Source organism: Mobula birostris, chromosome 8 (genome assembly GCF_030028105.1).
Source record: "Mobula birostris isolate sMobBir1 chromosome 8, sMobBir1.hap1, whole genome shotgun sequence".
In the NCBI taxonomy this organism is placed as follows: domain Eukaryota; kingdom Metazoa; phylum Chordata; class Chondrichthyes; order Myliobatiformes; family Myliobatidae; genus Mobula; species Mobula birostris.
The window spans coordinates 49,031,058-49,052,253 of NC_092377.1; the positions used below are offsets into that span (position 1 = coordinate 49,031,058).

General features: G+C 39.9%; 1 protein-coding gene across 4 annotated transcripts in view; it reads right to left on the reverse strand.

The window, feature by feature from the left end:
• Positions 1-21,196, reverse strand: part of rps6kc1 (ribosomal protein S6 kinase polypeptide 1) — a 178,060-nt gene that overhangs the window by 141,946 nt on the left and 14,918 nt on the right. For all 4 annotated transcript variants that reach the window (XR_011886825.1, XR_011886824.1, XM_072265149.1 and 1 more), the window contains exon 4: positions 10,025-10,140. Coding sequence is in view for 2 of the 4 variants with exons in the window: in XM_072265149.1 (XP_072121250.1) it covers positions 10,025-10,140 (116 nt within the window). In the remaining 2 variants the exon portion in view is untranslated. The remainder of the gene's footprint in view (positions 1-10,024; positions 10,141-21,196) is intronic.

Genomic DNA, 21,196 nt, shown 5'->3' on the forward strand with positions numbered 1-21,196 from the left:
ACCCACAAGTACTTCCTTTTATTATTTCGGAAGACCAAACGGGTTTTATTAAAGGTCGTTACTCTTTTTATAACATTCGCACACTGTTAAATATTGTTTATACCCCCTCACAAAATGTTCCTGAGTGTGTTATCTTTTTAGATGCTGAGAAAGCTTTTGATAGAGTAGAATGGCCTTACTTATTTAAGGTGCTTGAAATGTTTAATTTTAGCTCGAAATTTATATCCTGGATCAAACTGTTATATCATCCTCCTGTGGCCTCGGTCCGTACTAACTCTCTAAGCTCACCTTTTTTCCCTCTTTTTCGAGGTACTCGACAAGGCTGTCCTCTTAGTCCTTTATTATTTGATATTGCATTAGAACCTCTTGCAATTGCCATTCAAGAATCTCCAAATATTACTGGGATAACTCGGGGCTTAAAGTCCCATAAAATATCACTCTATGCTGATGACTTACTTTTATATATTTCTAATCCTCAAAAATCCATCCCTGCTGTTTTAGAGTTATTAGCACAATCTAGTCTCTTTTCAGGTTATAAATTAAATCTTAGTAAGAGTGAACTTTTCCCGATTAATAAACAACTTCCTTTATATCATAACTTTCCATTTAAATTGATTAATAATTATTTTTCATATCTTGGGATTAAAATTACTTGTAAACACAAAGATTTATTTAAGATTAACTTTTTACCCTTAATTGACCATATTATTCATCTTTCATCTAAATGGTTTCCTTTATATTTAACTTTGATTGGTCGTATTAATGCAGTTAAGATGTTTTTTCTGCCAAAATTTCTATATATATTTCAGGCATTACCGATTTTTGTTCCAAAATCTTTTTTTGATAAAGTTGACTCAAAAATTTCTTCATTTATTTGGCAAAATAAAAACCCGAGACTGGGTAAAATACATTTACAGAAAGCTAAGAGAGATGGAGGTTTAGCATTACCTAACTTTAGATTCTATTATTGGGCAATCAATATTCGACATATGAAATTTTGGTTACTTGATCAGGATATACTATCCATTCCTAAATGGGTAGCATTGGAATTACAATCTGTTCAGGGCTATACACTTGGCTCTATTTTAGTTTCCTCGCTTCCTTTTGATTTGAAACGCCTTAAACAGGTATCTAACCTGATAGTTAAATATACCTTATGTATTTGGTTCCAATTCAGAAAATTTTTTGATCTTAACCAATTTGGGCTAGCGATTCCTATTTCAGGTAACATATTTTTTCCTCCCTCTTTTACGGATCGTGCTTTTCAAATTTGGAAGACTAAGGGTATTTCACGGTTTTTGGATTTATTTTTAGATGGTTCCCTTATGTCTTTTGAACAATTATCTAATAAATATAATTTATCAAGAATACATTTTTTTAGATATCTACAAGTTAGAAATTTCCTAAGTACTATACTTTCTTCTTTTCCAATGCTTTCTCCTACTTACATTTTAGATACTATAATTAACCTTAATCCATGTCAGAAAGGTGCATCGGCTATGACTTATAATATTATTATGAAACTTAGGAAAGCTCCATTTGATAAGATTAGGGTAGATTGGGAACAGGAATTGGGGTCTATCATTTCCGTGGATGATTGGGGGCAGATTTTACAATTAGTCAATACTTCCTCTATCTGTGCTAAACATTCCCTAATTCAATTTAAAGTTGTTCATAGAGCACATATGTCCAAAGATAAATTAGCTCGCTTTTATTCTCATATTAATCCTTTTTGTGATAGATGTCCGGGGCAGATAGCCTCTTTAACTCATATGTTTTGGTCTTGTCCTACTCTGGAAACTTTTTGGAGAGACATTTTTAATATTATCTCAAAGGTATTGAATATAGATATCTCTCCTCACCCTATTACTGCTATCTTTGGACTACCTAAAATTTCCAGTAATCTTTCTCCTTCAGCCCGTAGAATGATTGCATTTCTTACTTTAATGGCGAAAAGATGTATTTTACAACATTGGAAAGAGCTTAACGCTCCAACCACCTTTTTTTGGTTTTCTCAGACGATATTATGCTTGAATTTGGAGAAAATTAGAAGCAATCTTTATGATTCCTCACTTAAATTTGAACAGACCTGGAGATCTTTTATTCAATATTTTCATTTAATGTAATTTTTTTTCTTCTCTTTTTGTTCCATATTTATATACCCTTCTTGTTTTTTTTTCCTGTTTTTAATGGAGGTCGGGTTTGAGGACGTGATTTTAAGTTCTTTAACTCTATTTGGTTTCAAGTTAGCCCATTGCTTTGCTTTGCTTTTAGTTTAGTTGCAAGGTGGGGTTTTTTTGGGTTTTTTTTTTTTCTTTTCTCTCTCTCTCTATATATATATATATATATACTATATATATAAATAAATTAGTATACTATTATGTTACCTTAGTATGCTATGTTTAAATTACATTGTTTGTATCACTTTTTTTTTGTATTAATATCTCCTGTAATTTTATTATATTCTAACAGTGTATTAGTACCTATATGGCTTACCCTTTTGTATACTTATTCAATAAAAAGATTTAAAAAGAAAGAAAGAAGTGTTTACAATATTTTTGTATGCTTGAATTTTCACTTTTAATTCTTGGAACTAGCAACCAGAGGGAAAAAGGCACTAACCGAGAGCGAGGCAGCCAACAGTGGAAATGGAGGAGAAGGAGGTGACCCTAAACAGCCTAAACAGGCACAACTGACTTTGGAAATTATATCCAAGCTTTTGGATGACAAACCTGATAAATTTGATAAAAGATTTTCTAATCTCGAGATAAAGTAAATAATATTGAAGATCAACTCAGAGCAATTAAACCTGAGAATGAAAAGCAACAACAACTAATTTCGGATCTTGATGAAAATGGCAGACAAAGAGACCGCAGATTGAGCTCGTTGGAGAAGAAAGTAATCTTGACCACTCAAATGCTGGAACGATATAAAGCCAAGATCACTGACCTGGAAGATCGCAGGCGCAGACAGAATCTATGGATTACAGGACTTCGTGTGGATGTCGAAAGTGGCGATCCCACTAAGTTTTTTGCTCAATTTTTAATGGAGGTATTCGGTACTGAAGTGTTTTCTAACCCCCCCCTATACTAGACCGTGCGCATCGCTCGTTAAGGGTTAAACTTCCGAAAGATTTAAAACCCAGAGCAGTTGTTCTACGATTCTACTATGTGCATATTAAGGAGCAGTTAATTCGAGTTGCACATCGGAAAGGAGTGATTGAGTATGGGGATCTCAAATTTCATTTGGTGGAAGATTTTAGTCCAAAATTGTTACAAGAGAGGTCTCTTTTTAAATTGATGTCAGAATTATACCAAAAAAAATTACACCCGGCATCGTTATATCCTGCGCGTTTAAGGGTTGTTTTGCCAGATAAATTATGTAAATGGTTTAAATCAGTGATGGAAGCACCCCAATTTCTTGAAGAGCTTGACTAATTTTCAACTGTTTAATAAATTTACTGCTTTCTCATGTTTGAATGTAGTTGTCTATTAGTTTAAAACTAATGTGTAGATTTGCCTTTAAAGATCAGGACTGAGTTGGATTGAGGAAGTGGGCTATCTAGCTTCAAGTATAGGAGGTTGAAAGGAGATATAATAAAGGTATGCACCAGACAACCCCAATTGGCGGACTGCAGGCCTATATGAACCCTCCAAGTAAGTCTTTCATCAAACCAGACAACTAAAAACTTGAATACCTTGACTCTTTCTAGTGGAGAATCATATAGACACAATTCACAATCAGGAATCTTTCTTCTAAAGCCAAAAATCATGTATTTGGACTTAGAAGCAGAAAACCTGAAACCCCATTTATTAGCCCAGTTTTCAACTGATCTTAAAGCCTTTTGTACCTGCCTTAATATATATTTGATGTTTCTTCCTCTTTTCCAGATTGCACCATTGTCTGCAAACAATGATTTGCCAAATCCTGTCCCTACCTGATCAAAGATGTCATTTATCATGACATTAAAAAGAACTGGACTAATGACACTTCCCTGAGGGGTACCATTACCTATTTTAACTGACTTGGAGCCTGTTCCACCTATTTTTACTTGAATTGTCCTTTCCTTAAGGAAATCTTTGATCCAATTAAACATTCTACCTCTAATTCCCACATCATAGAGTTTAATTAATAAGCCATCCTTCTATAGTGAGTCATATGCTTTTTCAATATCTAGAAATACACTTACCATTACTTCTCTATTTTGAAACACTTTTTTAATATCATGACCTAAAAGGGCAACAGATTCTATTGTTGATCTTCCAGTTCTAAAACCATTTTGATAGGCAGCAAAATGTCCCTTATTTTCCAAAAAATACACAAGTCTGTTGGTGACCATTCGTTCCATAGTTTTACAAAGCTATAGGCCAATACGAACTAGGACTAGACGCGTCCTTACCTGGCTTTACAACTGGAACTACCACCGCATGCTTCCATTCTGCTGGTAATTTTCCTTCTTTCCACACTGAATTAAACAATGCTAGAATTTCTATTAATACAGAGTCATCCAAATGCTTAAGCAATTCATAACACAGTCCATCCCTACCAGGAGAAGTGTTTGAACCTGATTGGACAGCTTCCTGCAATTCCTGAAGGGAGAAAAACAAATATATGGAGCTATTATCATCCAAACTTCTGTCCAATTTCCAACTTTCCTTTAACATAATTTCCTTTCTCAAATCACCTAACTCTCCAGAACTGTGTAATGCCTGGAACACCTCTACAAACATATCAGCCTTTTCCTTATTGGTTACAGCTTCAATATCTCCATCCAGCAAAGTTGGAATAGATGGTTTCCTATATATCCCTGACATTCTGTGAATGATCATCCATAGCTGCTTTATAGGTGTCTCAGGGCCCAGGGTTCCACAAAATCTTCTCCAACTATCCCTCTTTGTATTTTTAATTACTCTCCTTGGTACTGCTCTTTCCTTTTTATACTCCATAACATTATCTAACACTGGGTACTTTCTCAATTTCCTGTAAGCTCTATTTCTGTTTCTTACCGCTATATCACAATTTTTATTCCACCAAGGAACTAATGCTCGAGCCTTAAGTACATTCCGTAGAGGAATAGTCAACTGAGCAACTTTATGAATTATAGAACAGAGGGATTCATTCCAAACATCTATGGAGCCCTCGCTATTAATCTCTTCTATTATATCCACAGCTTTCTCCTGGTTCTCATCCCAATGGGCCAAAGAAAAATTATACCTAGCAGACCTCTCCTCAACTTCTACTATCAAATTTCTACCAAATCAACATAATATAGGATAGTGATCACTTCCTAGTGTGTATCTGTCCATAACATCCCATTCCCCAACCCTAGCTAAGTTTGAGGAAGTGATAGATAAGTCTAAGTGACTAAACATATTCTTTACAATATTAAATCTTGTAGGCCTTCCGTCATTTAGCAGAACCATGTTGTATTTATCTAGAAACTCCTCTATTACCGCTCCATTACTATCTTTACTTTCACTACCCCATATAGGATTATGGGCATTGAAATCTTCAACCCAGATTACTGGGGACCTTAGCTTATTCATAATTTCATCCAAATCTGATAACATATTACCTGGATTATAAAAGTTAATCAAATTTATTTGACCACGAGAGCTCCAAACCTCCACAGCCACAATTTCAAGGTTAGATTTAATATCAAGTCTTCTAAACTGGAGTCCTGTTTTCAAGACAGTTGCACACCCTCCACCAGATTTACCTGTTCTGTCAGCTCACGCACTGTCATATCCAGGGATCACAAAATCTAAATGAGGCTTTAACCATGTCTCCTGTATACAGATCAAATCAGGTTTGTCTTTAAAAGTTCCAACAAATCTTTTTAATTCTTGACCATTTGCAGATAAACTTCTTGCATTCCATTGTAATATTAAAAACATCGAAATACTAATTATGGGTCTCTTCATCCACATAAAGCTCCTCCGTACTCTCTGATCCCAAAAACTGAGAAGTATTCAGTGATTGCTTGTCTGTCATATAATCATGTAATTTTTCTGGCGAAATCTGTTTTATATCAAGGAATCTCTCTGCAGCTCCAACAACTACTTTTATCATATCCCACCTCTTGGCTGTAGTTTTAGCCCCGACCAGTACATCAACAACAAACGCCAAAAAAGACTCTTTAGTCATCAACAACATGCCTGAAGGAACCATAGTTGGAGGACTCGGAATGAACTGACTCCCCATCATTCCAATCTTTTCTTTACTTATCCTTTGCTCTCTATCAACTTTCTTTACTGCTTCAGCATATGATATTATTAGTTGGATACTAACATCCTGAATCTGCTTTGCCTTACTAAAATACTCACATCCACTGAACGCCGCTATATGGTCCCCTCCACAGTTACTGCATTTAGGCACCGCTGTCTTACATGCTTTAATATCATGATCCTCTCCACATTTCATACATCTTCTTTTACCTCGACATGAACCAGCAACATATCCAAATTTCTGGCAATTATAACAGCGTAAGGGAGGCCTAATGTATTCTCTAACTTGATAAGACATGCACCCAAGATAGACTCTAGTTGGAAGAACATCACCTGCAAAAACCAGACGAACAGGGGAATCCCAACTACCACCTTCTCTCGATTTTAATCGTTTGGCTTCAATCACTCGACCACCTTTAATATTGTCCAAAATTTCCTTTTCAGTCATGCCAGACCAAATACCATACACTACCCTCTCAATTCCCTTCCTTTCTTTCAGAGTAATACACCCCACTTTCACAACCAATTTTCCCACCATTTTAGCACCATTATATTGGTCAATGTCTTTGCAACAAATTTTCAGCAATCTATTAGACGAAATCTTGGCGTGGAATCCTTTTACCTATTTAGTTCTCTAATGCTGCTGCCACTTTCAAAGGATTAAGGGCTCTAAATCCTTCTTCTCCTCCCTTCTGACCTTTAATTTTTTACAGAACTATAAATTCCTCCAATTCACCCATTTTCCTCAATTTGTTGTCCCCCATTACTTCAGGTCTTTCACTTGATGCACCGCTTTTTTGGCTACCCTTACTTCTGGAGTATTACACAGTCTCCCGCCCTCCCCCTTCAATCTCAATCACCTCTCTCCCTTTTGCACCCATAGGCTACAGCTAACCCTTTCCAAACTACTAGGCTCCTCCACACCAAAGTCCCCACCCCAATCAGCAGCCTTTATGTCTCTAGCTCTATACTAGAGTCCACAGGATAATATCCAAATCAGAGGGTTCAGCCTTGCAGTGACTCACATACAGCACATGCATCTCAAATCATACTGCATTAGAATAGGAAGCCTACAACCTAACCCCATGTATAGTTATATATCGAGAGATGCCATACACTGCTCTTTGAGAATATTAATTATATTCCAGCCACTCTCTGCTACAGGATTAAATTGTGCATGAAGTGGGTATGAAGGAGGGAAGAAGATGAATTCACCGTTTCTTCCCTACATTTTTAAAAGACTTTCGCTAGGACCTCACAGAATTCACTTATAAGTATTCTCAAAATGACGTGCCGGAACAGAAGTGACTTTTCAGACATGGTTAGAAGTACATTTATAAATAATTCTGAAGATGTCCAGTAAAGTTTAGCAACTTCAAGTATTAGAATAAAATGCTGGTAACAGACAAACTTTGAAAGTTGATTAACTCTGGAACTCAGTGTTTTTCTTGAAGCCTAGTTCTAAATGAGAAACTTTTATGGACAAACTGAAATGGAGAAGCACTTTGCTTCTCTGGCAACTTCAGCATTTTGCAATTTTTCTCAAAGCATGATTCTTAAAGGCAGCGTCACCTCAAAATGTATCAACTGCTCTTCGGTGCCCATGTTGAGAGAAGAAAATCTTTCTTCATTCCAACAAAATTAAAAACATCGTATCAAAGTACTTCGCAAACAATGGAATGTAGTTTCTTACACTAGTGACGTGTTAATTTGCACAAAGCACCACAAATTGATGTGTTAGAATGGACAGGTATTTCTCTCTTCTATGCAGGGTTGGACACTGGAATATCACCCTGCTTTTATTTATAAAGTGCCATGGGATCTGAAAACACAGATAGGGCCTCTGTTTCAAATGTATTGACAATACATGTTCTATTTCCACTGCATTAAAGTGCATGTCCAGGTTTTTGTGTTCTTCTCTACAATGGAAAACCAATTCGGAATGTGACTCAGAGGGATGTTGACCTTTACCATTTTTTTTAAAATCAATGGCCCATAGAAAGCATCCTATCTGCAGTGCATCATGGCTTGGCTTGACAACTGCTCTTCACATGACTACAAAAAAAAACTGGAGAGGTATGGATACAGCTGAGCACATCACAGAAACTAGCCTCTCATACACAAACTGTCTCTCCTTCTCACTGCCTCAGTAAAGCAACCAACATAATCAACGACCCCTCCCACCGCAGACATTCTCTCTTCCCCCCTCTCCCATCAGGCAGAAGCTACAAGAACATGAAAGCATATACCAAATGGCTCAAGGATAGCTTCTACCCTATTATAAGACTATTGAAAGCTTTCCTAGTACATTAAGGTAGCCTTTTCACCTCACAACTTACTCATTAGGATCTTGTACCTTTTAGTCTACCCGCACTGTCTTTTCTCTGTAGCTGCTATACTTTATTCTGCATTTTCATATTGTTTTAGCTTGTATAACCACAGTGCATTGGGTAACGACCTGATCTACAGAAACAGTCTGCAAGTCAAGCTATTCACTATACTTTGGTACATGTAACAATAATAAAGCAATTCAAATACAGCCATACCTGACATTTGGCAATAATACACATACAACCTCAGCTGAATGATTTCTGCTCTCACTTGTACTTCAATTATTCCTAATTTGATTTAAAGAGAACTGAAATCTTACAAAAGAAATACAAGTACTTATTATAATTGCTCAATTCAAAACAGTAGATAATTAGGATTTTCTAAATCAAGAAAAAAGTTGCTATGAATTAAGACGTAATCTATTCAAAAGACGTGGATTTTGAAAAGGTTTTCCATTTCAGAAAGAAAGAAGTGAGAGGAATAAAAACAAGGAACCACAGACCATTATTACTTAAGAAGTTCTAACAGGGCATTTGTAAAATAAATGGATTGGGCAAAGTCAGCATAAATCATTGAAAGGAATATCATTTTGAAAAAATCTACTGGAACTTCGGAGTTTGTAAATAATAGAATAAAGGCAAACCAATTGATGGCATTTTTTGATAAGGTTTTCCAATAAAGGTGCCACACTAGTAGTGGCACGATTTTACAAGTAACATACTTTCATGGATTGATGATTGGTCAACTAAGAGAGGGAATAAACAGGTCCTTCTCAGATTGAGCTGGTGGGCAGAGCGTGGGGAGGAGTGACCACTGGACTTGGTTATTCACAATCTACAGCAATAATTTGCTGATTGCAGGAGGATGATAGAGTGAATACAGTATACATACCTACATTAGCTGACAGTACAAAGCTGGATAGCAATACATGCCAAGAGAAGGTTGCACAGGGGCTTCAGGGGATGTAGACAAATTAAAGACCAGGCAGATGGAATACATAAAATTTGAGGATTACAAAATCACCTATTGATAAAAAAGATGTTCCTTTTTCAGAAAGATAGTGCAATGGGTTAATGTTTAGAATGGCCTAGGTTTCCCTGAAAACAAATTACGGAAACGAATTAAATGTGAAACTGGGAAGCCAGACTCATCCTGGGATAGCAGGTTTAAGAGAAGAGATTAAGCAGACTTGGCCTATTCTCTCTTTTGAGTTCTAAAAAAGCAAAAAGGTAACCACATTGAACAGAGAAACTCAGGGGGCTTAGCAGATTACATGCAGAAGTGGTGATTTCCCTGGCCGGGTTGTCTAGAGGTCAGGATCAGTTTTAGAATAAAGAGATCAGCCATTCAGGGCTTGAATATACAAAAAAGTCACCAAAACAATAGGAATATATAGATGTCTCTAACGAAAAAGACTATGGACTTTACTATCTAGAAGTGTTTGGATAAGTGTAAGCACCATATACCTTAAAGAAATCTTCTAGCTGTTTACTATTATACAAGGCTGGGACATTAGCAGAGAACTGCAGGAGATCTTCAGCGCACTGCCTTCTCTCTTCAATCACAGATTTGTCAAAACGACCTACAATTTAAAAAAAAAGTAGCAATTAAACAGGAAAACATTCTTGTTTATTTCAACTTTAATTATACTGGTTACATATTTTATAGGCAGCAAGTCAGAAAATAGTATCTGCCACATATCAAACAAAAAGTACTTTTGCAGATGGATCAAAATTTTAATTAGCAAGACTTCAGTTGGACTAGATTTATTGCAAACTTAGGCTGGGCTTTATTTTACTTAAACAAAGAGTATTATCCTCAAGAGACTATTTTGTCCACAAAGCCAAAAATAGTGGGTCACAAGATTAAACAACACATCAAGGAATTCTAATTATTTTACTGTACTGTAGACAGGCTGCAGTTTGTGTATAGAGTATAATGATCATTTAAGCATTTGCGTAAATCTTCAAACCACATACAAATCAAACTAGGGAGTATTTTCTTCACACTACTTACTTTTATTGAACCGTGACATGTTCAGTTTGTTTTATTAGTACATAACCTCTAAATTAGTTCAAATTGGGTACCTCAACTTAGAAAGGATGTGCTGAAACTGAAGAGAGTTCAAAGGAGGTTCACTAAAATGATCCCAGCATTGAATGGCTGGTCATGTAAAGAGCATTTGATGGCTCTGAGCCTATATTCACTAGAATTCAATAGAATGAGGGGCAACCTAACTGACACCTATCAAATATTGAAAGGTCTCGATAAAGTGGATGTGGAGAGGATGGTTCCTTTGGTAGGAAAGTCTAGGAACAGAGGACACAGCCTCCGAATTGAGGGGCATCCTTATAGAACAGAGATGAGGAAGAACTTCTTTAGCCAGAGAGTGGGGAGTCTATGAAAATCTTTGCCACAGGGAGCTGTGGAGACCAATTCTTCATGTATAGTTAAGGCAAAGGTTGATAGATCCTTGATTAGTCAGGGCATGAATGGATTTCAGAGCTTTAAAAGTGATGGGGGGGGAGGGGAGGAAGGGTGGCATTACTGGTCAGGGATACTATTACAGCTACAGAAAGGGTGGGTAATGTAACAGGATCCTCTTTTGAGTCAGTATGGATAGAAGTCAGGAACAGGAAGGGAGTAGTTACTCTATTGGGAGCATTCTATAGGCCCCCTGGTAGCAGCAGAGATACCAACGAGCAGATTGGGAGGCAGATTTTGGAAAGGTGCAAAAATAACAGGGTTGTTATCATGAGTGACTTTAATTTCCCTAAAATTGATTGGCACCTGATTAGTTCCAATGGTTTAGACGGGGCAGAGTTTGTTAAGTGTATCCAAGACGGATTCTTGTCACAGTATGTTGACAGGCCGACTAGGGGGAATGCCATACTAAATCTAGTATTAGGTAACGAACCGGGTCAGGTCACAGATCTCTCAGTGGGTGAGCATCTGGGGGACAGTGACCACCGCTCCCTGGCCTTTAGCATTATCATGGAAAAGGACAGGAAAATTTTAATTGGGGAAGGGCAAATTATGAGGCTATAAGGCTAGAACGTGCGGGTGTGAATTGGGATGATGTTTTTGCAGGGAAATGTACTATGGACATGTGGTCGATGTTTAGGGATCTCTTGCAGGATGTTAGGGATAAATTTGTCTCAGTGAGGAAGATAAAGAATGGTAGGGTAAAGGAACCATGGGTGACAGGTGAGGTGGAAAATCTAGTCAGGTGGAAGAAGGCAGCATACATGAGGTTTAGGAAGCAAGGATCAGATGGGTCTATTGAGGAATATAGGGTAGCAAGGAAGGAGCTTAAGAAGGGGCTGCGGAGAGCAAGAAGGGAGCATGAGAAAGCCTTGGCGAGTAGGGTAAAGGAAAACCCCAAGGCATTCTTCAATTATGTGAAGAACAAAAGGATGACAGGAGTGAAGGTAGGACGGATTAGAGATAAAGGTGGGAAGATATGCTTGGAGGCTGTGGAAGTGAGCGAGGTCCTCAATGAATACTTCTCTTCGGTATTCAGCAATGAGAGGGAACTTGATGACGGTGAGGACAATATGAGTGAGGTTGATGTTCTGGAGCATGTTGATATTAAGGGTGAGGAGGTGTTGGAGTTGTTAAAATACGTTAGGACGGACAAGTCCCCGGGGCCTGACGGAATAGTCCCCAGGCTGCTCCACGAGACAAGGAAAGAGATTGCTGAGCCTCTGGCTAGGATCTTTATGTCCTCATTATCCACTGGAATGGTACCAGAGGACTTGAGGGAGGTGAATGTTGTCCCCTTGTTCAAAAAAGGTAGTAGGGATAGTCCGGGTAATTATAGACCAGTGAGCCTTGCATCTGTGGTGGGAAAGCTGTTGGAAAAGATTCTTAGAGATAGGATCTATGGGCATTTAGAGAATCATGGTCTGATCAGGGACAGTTAGCATGGCTTTGTGAAGGGCAGATCGTGTCTAACAAGCCTGATAGAGTTCTTTGAGGAGGTGACCAGGCATATAGATGAGGGTAGTGCAGTGGATGTGATCTATATGGATTTTAGTAAGGCATTTGACAAGGTTCCACACGGTAGGCTTATTCAGAAAGTCAGAAGGCATGGGATCCAGGGAAGTTTGGCCAGGTGGATCCACAATTGGCTTGCCTGCAGAAAGCAGAGGGTTCTGGCAGAGGGAGTACATTCAGATTGGAGGGTTGTGACTAGTGGTGTCCCACAATGATCGGTTCTGGGACCTCTACTTTTCGTGATTTTTATTAACGACCCGGATGTGGGGGTAGAAGGGTGGGTTGGAAAGTTTGCAGATGACACAAAGGTTGGTGTTGTTATGGATAGCGTAGAGGATTGTCGAAGATTGCAGAGGGAAATTGATAGGATGCAGAAGTGGGCTGAGAAGTGGCAGATGGAGTTCAACCCTGAGAAGTGTGAGGTGGTACACTTTGGAAGGACAAACTCCAAGGCAGAGTACAAAGTAAATGGCAGAATACTTGGAAGTGTGGAGGAGCAGAGGGATCTGGGGGTACGTGTCCACAGATCCCTGAAAGTTGCCTCACAGGTAGACAGGGTAGTTAAGAAAGCTTATGGGGGTGTTAGCTTTCATAAGTCGAGGGATAGAGTTTAAGAGTTGCGAGATAATGATTCAGCTCTATAAAACTCTGGTTAGGCCACACTTGGAGAACTGTGTCCAGTTCTGGTCGCCTCACTATAGGAAGGACGTGGAAGCATTGGAAAGGGTACAGAGAAGATTTACCAGGATGCTGCCTGGTTCAGAGAGTATGCATTATGATCAGAGATTAAGGGAGCTAGGGCTTTACTCTTTGGAGAGAAGGAGGATGAGATAGAGGTTTCCAGGATATTAAGAGGAACAGATAGAGTGGACAGCCAGCTCCTCTTCCCCGGGGCACCACTACTCAATACAAGAGGACATGGCTTTAAGGTAAGGGGTGGGAAGTTCAAGGGGGATATTAGAGGAAGGTTTTTCACTCAGAGAGTGATTGGTGTATGGAATGCACTGCCTGAGTCAGTGGTGGAGGCAGATACACTAGTGAAATTTAAGAGACTATTGGACAGGTATATGAGGAATTTAAGGTGGGGGGGTTATATGGGAGGCAGGGTTTAAGGGTTGGCACAACATTGTGGGCTGAAGGGCCTGTACTGTGCTGTACTATTCTACGTCTATGTCTATAAGACAGGAGATTGGGACTAGGAAGAAAAATGGATCAGCCATGATGAAATGGCAGAGCAGACTCGATGGGCCAAATGGCCTCAGCCTGCTCCTATATCTTATCCTCTCAAATCAGATGTAAAAGAATAAACTCTATCCACAAAACTCTGGACAATAAAACAGCTGATTAAGCCACATACAAATTATTAAATGGCTGTCAAAATGACAATTGTTTTTGACAGCCAGAAGAACAAAAGTTTAAACTTAGGAAACCTAACAGAACTTTAATACATTCAAATAAACTCAGTCATCACAGAAACAGGCACTAGACATCCAGAGTCCAGATTGACCACATATCTCTTAAATAGAACTGATTTTGATCCACAAAATGCATTGTGTTTCTATACGAGTTAAATATAGTCATAATTGATAGTGATCCACAATACTGTCTTTTCAGCCAAGTTATATTACTCTAGATTAATAGAGTAATCTAGGAGAGCATCCAGGAGAGAAAAAAAATCACCAACAGTGACAAATAAACATTGATAGAATATTTGAAGAGAGCTGAGACAGCATACCAAGGGATATCATGTGTGGAGTTTTATATGAGGAACTTGTTGGCTAACCACCTCATAGTCAGCAAATCACACTGAGCTGAAATGCATCCTTTTTGAGATAAGCATTGTGCATCAAGAGCCACAGCAATCTAATTTTAACACGTGAATTCACTATAAATATACAGTACATTTGACTTAGTACAAAAGTAGACAATATAAATGAAGATGTCATTTAAGTTCAGCTGCCTTAAATCACACCACCATAATAGCTTTACTGTTCAGTTCAAAGTGCCCTGCAATTTGATGTGGTGTAGAATCTGTAATGATCACGGTGGAAAGACCAGCTGGCAGTATTCAATACTGCATGTCTGCAAAGAACGTATCATTTACAGTAGACCATAAAGTAATGACATAATGTTGTTTCAGAAGGCAATTAATTATCTTTATGTCACAAAGTAGGGTAAATAAAAAAAACTACAGCAAATCCCAAAGTGTATCCCCTCATGTATTGGTTAAAATCATTTTAATCTCAGTTAATGTTTAAAGAGATTTAAATTGATGCAAATTAACAGCTCTTTAAAAATGCTTATATTACTGGAAGATATTGCCAATATCTTTGAGTGGGATCATTTGCTTAAGCTTTATTCTAGCATAAAATTAGGGAAATCTAGTGATTTTTTTAAAATACTCAATTTAATCCAAGTTTTATATTGCAGTTAGTAATATAATACAAGTAAGTTTATACTGCTCAAAGAAAAGCACATTGTATTCATAACCTCAACATCAAATTAAAAATTCTCATCACATTCAAATCCCTCTGTGTGCTTCCTTTTACCTCTAACTTTCTCCAATCCTGTAACCATCAGATCACAGCATACATCACAATTTATGCATCTCCAGTATCCCTACCATTAACCACCACTTAGCCCATCATCAAATAACCTAGTCACACTGATTGCTAAGGTTGCCCACTGAGTTTTTACAGGAGGGAGAACAGCAAGGAGCCAGGTAAATGGCTAGACAACCTGTCTTGCACACATTCATAACCAAGCCCAAATTTAATGAACGGAGGTCAGTTTGGGGAAGGGGAAGCGGAAAGGAAAGGAGGAAGAGGAGACCAAGTGCCAGCATGGCTGGCAAGCTGAGATGGTCAGAGATGGGCATGCTTACTTATAAAGAGGTAACAACAACCTCTCACTCAATGTCAGCAAAATCAAAGAGGTCATTATTGACTACCGGAGAAGGAAACTGAAGGTCCATGAGCCGGTCCTCATCAGAAGATCAGAGTGGAGAGGGTCAACAACTTTAAAATTCCTCAGAATTCCTCAATTCACGTGGACAGACAGTTCAAAACTAGAGGATATAGATTGAAAGCAATTTCCAAAAGAAAAACACAAAATTGTCAATATTAGAAACTCATTTTCTATATCACCAATCATAGTACCCAGAATGCATTGCCAGAGCAGGTAGAGCCAGATTCTGAAAGTAGATGAGAAAAGAAAAGTGAGGAAATCAGAGAAATTAGTCAGTCATGATCTGGCTATGTCAGAGTTTGACATCCAGCATGAAAGGTAGAAGGTCCAGAAATGCTATTACAAAGGATTTAAATATTAATTGGAAAGCTAATTCAATCTTGGTACACAATTAACTGGTTAACTTGAGATGACTTAAAAACTAATTAGCTTTTTGTTTTAATAATGAGTAACCCATGAGATAATTGCAAAACTTCATTCATTCTGTTGTGAACAACACACACAAAATACTGGAGGGACTCAGCAGGTCAGGCAGCATCTGTGGAGGGAAATGAACAGTCAACGCTTTGGGCTGAGACCTTACAACAGGACTGGAAGGAAAAGTGGACAGAAGCCAGAAAAAAGAAGGTTGGCGAGAGGGGGAGGTGCACTAGCTGGCAGGGAAATCCGAGCTGGGGGAGGTGAGGAGGCTGGAAAGATGCGAGAAGGAGGGACGTGACAGGTGAAAGAGACAAAGGGCTGAACAAGGTGAAATCTGATAGAGGAGGACAGTAGACCATGCAATAATGGCAAGGACGTGGGGATCCAGAAGGAGGACGGTGGGCAAGTCACGAGGACAGGGGAGGGGAAAGGGAAGGAGCAAAGGGGCCAGAAGGAAGTAATACTGGAATTTAGAGAAATCAAGTTGCAGATTACCACAACAGAATACAAAGTGTTGTTCCTCTAATCTGCATCTAGCTTCAAGATGGTAGCAGAGGAACTCGTTAACAAATATGTCAGTGTCAGAATGGGAAGTGAAATTAAGCTACCTAGCTACTGGGAGATCCTGTCTGTTACGGCAGCCAGAGTGAAGGTACTTAATCAGGTCTCAATGTACAGTACACTGAGAGAAACAACCTCTCATAATCCATTTTGGTATCAGATCAACAGATCAACATTGACTTCTCTAACTTTTGATAATTACTTCCCTCTGTTCCCCCTCACACTTTGTTTTCCATTATTCCTCTAACCCCTTCACCCCTTCTTTTCCTTCCCCCACCTTCATAAAACTGTCATCACCATGGATTCCTCTCTCTGGTTTTCACCTCCTTCCCTTTATTTTATGATCTGTCCCCTCTAGTCAGATTCCATCTTCAGCACTTTGCCCTGTCAACATATCACCTACCAGCCTCTCCTGCTACCCCCACCTCACCTACCATTCCCCCTTCAAATGGACTCACCCATCATTTGCCAGCTAATGCTCCCTCCTGCTCCCACTTTCCTTTTATTCTGGCTTCTACCCTTACTTGCCAGGCCTGATGAAGGTTCTTGGCCCAAAACACTGACTTTTCAATCCTCCCACCTTAGATGCCACCTGACCTGTTGAGTTCCATAGAAACCATAGAAACTACAGCACAGAAACAGGCCTTTTGGCCCTTCTTGGCTGTGCCGAACCATTTTCTGCCTAGTCCCACAGACCTGCACACGGACCATATCCCTCCATACACCTCCCATCCATGTATCTGACCAATTTATTCTTAAATGTTAAAAAAGAACCCGCATTTACCACCTCGTCTGGCAGCTCATTCCATACTCCCACCACTTTCTGTGTGAAGAAGCCCCCACTAATGTTCTCTTTAAACTTTTCCTCCCTCACCCTTAACCCATGTCCTCTGGTTTTTTTCTCCCCTTACCTCAGTGGAAAAAGCCTGCTTGCATTCACTCTATCTATACCCATCATAATTTTATATACCTCTATCAAATCTCCCCTCATTCTTCTACGCTCTAGGGAATAAAGTCCTAACCTATTCAACCTTTCTCTGTAACTGAGTTTCTCAAGTCCTGGCAACATCCTTGTAAACCTTCTCTGCACTCTTTCAACCCTATTTATATCCTTCCTGTAATTTGGTGACCAAAACTGAACTCAATACTCCAGATTCGGCCTCACCAATGCCTTATACAACCTCATCATAACATTCCAGCTCTTATACTCAATACTTTGATTAATAAAGGCCAATGTACCAAAAGCTCTCTTTACGACCCTATCTACCTGTGATGCTACTTTTAGGAAATTTTGTATCTGTATTCCCAGATCCCTCTGTTCTACTGCACTCCTCAGTGCCTTACCATTAACCCTGTATGTTCTACGTTGGTTTGTCCTTCCAACATGCAATACCTCACACTTGTCTGTATTAAACTCCATCTGCCATTTTTCAGCCCATTTTTCCAGCTGGTCCAAGTCCCTCTGCAGGCTCTGAAAATCTTCCTCACTGTCCACTACACCTCCAATCTTTGTATCATCAGCAAATTTGCTGATCCAATTTACCACATTATCATCCAGATCATTGATATAGATGACAAGTAACAATGGACCCAGCACTGATCCCTGTGGCACACCACTAGTCACAGGCCTCCACTTAGAGAAGCAATTTTCTACCACCACTCTCTGGCTTCTTCCATCGAGCCAATGTCTAATCCAATTTACCACCTCTCCATGTATACCTAGCGACTGAATTTTCCTAACTAACCTCCCATGCGGGACCTTGTCAAAGGCCTTACTGAAGTCCATGTGGACAATATACACTGCCTTCCCTTCATCCACTTTCCTGGTAACCTCCTCGAAAAACTCCAATAGATTCGTCAAACATGACCTACTACGCACAAAGCCATGTTGACTCTCCCTAATAAGTCCCTGTCTATCCAAATGCTTGTAGATTCTGTCTCTTAGTACTCCCTCCAATAACTTACCTACTACCGACGTTAAACTCACCGGCCTATAATTTCCCAGATTACTTTTCGATCCTTTTTTAAACAACAGAACAACATGAGCCACTCTCCAATCCTCCGGCACCTCACCCGTAGACAGTGACATTTTATATATTTCTGCCAGGGCCCCCGCAATTTCAACACTAGTCTCCTTCAAGGTCCAAGGGAACACTCTGTCAGGTCCCGGGGATTTATCCACTTTAATTTTCCTCAAGACAGCAAGCACCTCCTCCTTTTCAATCTATACAGTTTCCATGATCTCACTACTTGATTCCCTCAATTCCATAGACTTCATGCCAGTTTCCCTAGTAAATACAGACGCAAACAACCTATTTAAGATCTCCCCCATTTCCTTTGGTTCCGCACATAGTCAACCACTCTGATCTTCAAGAGGACCAATTTTATCCCTTACAATCCTTTTGCTCTTAATAATCCTGTAAAAGCTCTTTGGATTATCCTTCACTTTGACTGCCAAGGCAACCTCATGTCTTCTTTTAGCCCTCCTGATTACTTTCTTAAGTATTTTCTTGCACTTCTTATACTCCTCAAGCACCTGATTTACTCCCTGTTTCCTATACATTTCATACAACTCCCTCTTCTTCTTTATCGGAGTTGCGATATCCCTTGAGAACCAAGGTTCCTTATTCCTCTTCAATTTGCCTTTAATCCTGACAGGAACATACAAACTCTGCACTCTCAAAATTTCTCCTTTGAAGACTTCCCACCTACCAATCACATCTTTTCCAGAGAACAACCTGTCCCAATCCACGCTTTTTAGATCCTTTCTCATTTCTTCAAATTTGGGCTTCTTCCAGTTCAGAACGTCAACCCTAGGACCAGATCTATCCTTGTCCATGATCAAATTGAAACTAATGGTGATATGATCACTGGAACCAAAGTGCTCCCCTACACAGACTTCCGTCACTTATCCTAACTCGTTTCCTAACAGGAGATCCAATATTGCATCCCCTCTAGTTGGTCCCTCTATATATTGATTTAGAAAACTTTCCTGAACACATTTTACAAACTCTAAACCATCTAGACCCCTAACAGTATGGGAGTCCCAATCAATGTATGGAAAATTAAAATCCCCTACCACCACTACTTTATGTTTCCTGCAGTTGCCTGCTATCTCTCTGCAGATTTGCTCTTCCAAGTCTCGTTGACTATTGGGTGGTCTGTAATACAATCCCAGTAATGTGGCCATACCTTTCCTGTTTCTCAGCTCCACCCATAAGGACTCAGTAGACAAGCCCTCTAATCTGTCCTGCCTGAGCACTGCTGTAATATTTTCCCTAACAAGCAATGCTACTCCCCCACCTTTCATTCCTCTGCCTCAATCACATCTGAAACATCAGAACCCTGGAATATTAAGCTGCCAGTCCTGCCCCTCCTGTAGCCAAGTTTCATTAATTGCTATAACGTCATAATTCCACGTGTCAATCCACGCCCTCAACTCATCCGCCTTCCCCGCAATACTCCTAGCATTGAAATATATACACCTCAGAAGATTTCTACCACCACTCACAATCTTTCTATCAGCGGATTTACTTGAACTTCTAACATCATTTATTTTCACCCCAGCCACACTGTCAGCTCTGGCACTCTGGTTCCCATCTCCCTGCAAATCTAGTTTAAAGCCTCCCCAATAGCATTAACAAACCTACTTGAAAGGATATTGGTCCCCCTGTAGTTCAAGTGTAACCCGTCTCTCTTGTACAGGTCCCACCTGCCCCAGAAGAGGTCCCAATGATCCTGAAATCTGAAACCCTGCCCCCTACACCAGTTCCTCAGCCACCTGTTCATCCTCCAGAGCATCCTATTCCTACCCTCACTGGCACCTAGCACAGGTATCAATCCTGAGATTACCACCCTTGAGGTCCTGCTTTTCAACTTCCTACCAAGCTCTCTATACTCACTCTCCAGGACCTCCTCACTCTTCCTTGCTATGTCATTGGTACCGATGTGCACCACGACATCTAGCTGGTCACCCTCCCACTTCAGAATGTCATGCAAGCGATCAGAGACATCCTTGACCCTGGCACCCGGGAAGCAACAAACCATCCTGGATTCTCTGTCACGACCACAGAACCTCCTATCTGCACCTCTAACTATCGAATCTCCTATCACTACCGCTCTCCTCTTTTTCCACCCTCCCTTCTGCACTGCAGAGCCAGACTCAGTGCCAGAGATCCGGCTACTGCAGCTTGTCCCAGGTAAGTCATCACCCCCAACAGTATCCAATGCGGTATACTTGTTGTTGAGGGGAATGGCCACGGGGAACCCTTCTCTGCCTGCCCTTTCCTCTTCCCTCGCCTGACAGTAACCCAATTTCCTGTCCTCTGCTCCTTTGGCGTAACTACCTCCCTGTAGCTACGATCTATAATCTCCTCATTCTCCCGAATGATCCTCAGGTCATCCAGCTCCTGCTCCAGTTCCCTCACGCGGTTTGTCAGGAGCTGCAGCTGGATGCACTTCTTGCAGGTGTCGTTGTCAGGGACACCGGAGGGCTCCCTGACTTCCCACATCCTGCAAGAAGAGCATTCTAACATCCTGTCTGGCATTCTCTCTACTCTAAACAATCTGAACAAAAAACTTACCAGAACCTACCCTGGCCTCTGCCTGTTCTCGCCGAAGCCTGTCTGAGCCAAAGCCGTCCCACTCTGACTCAGTCCACTCCGACAATGGCCGCTACAACGATGGCCGCT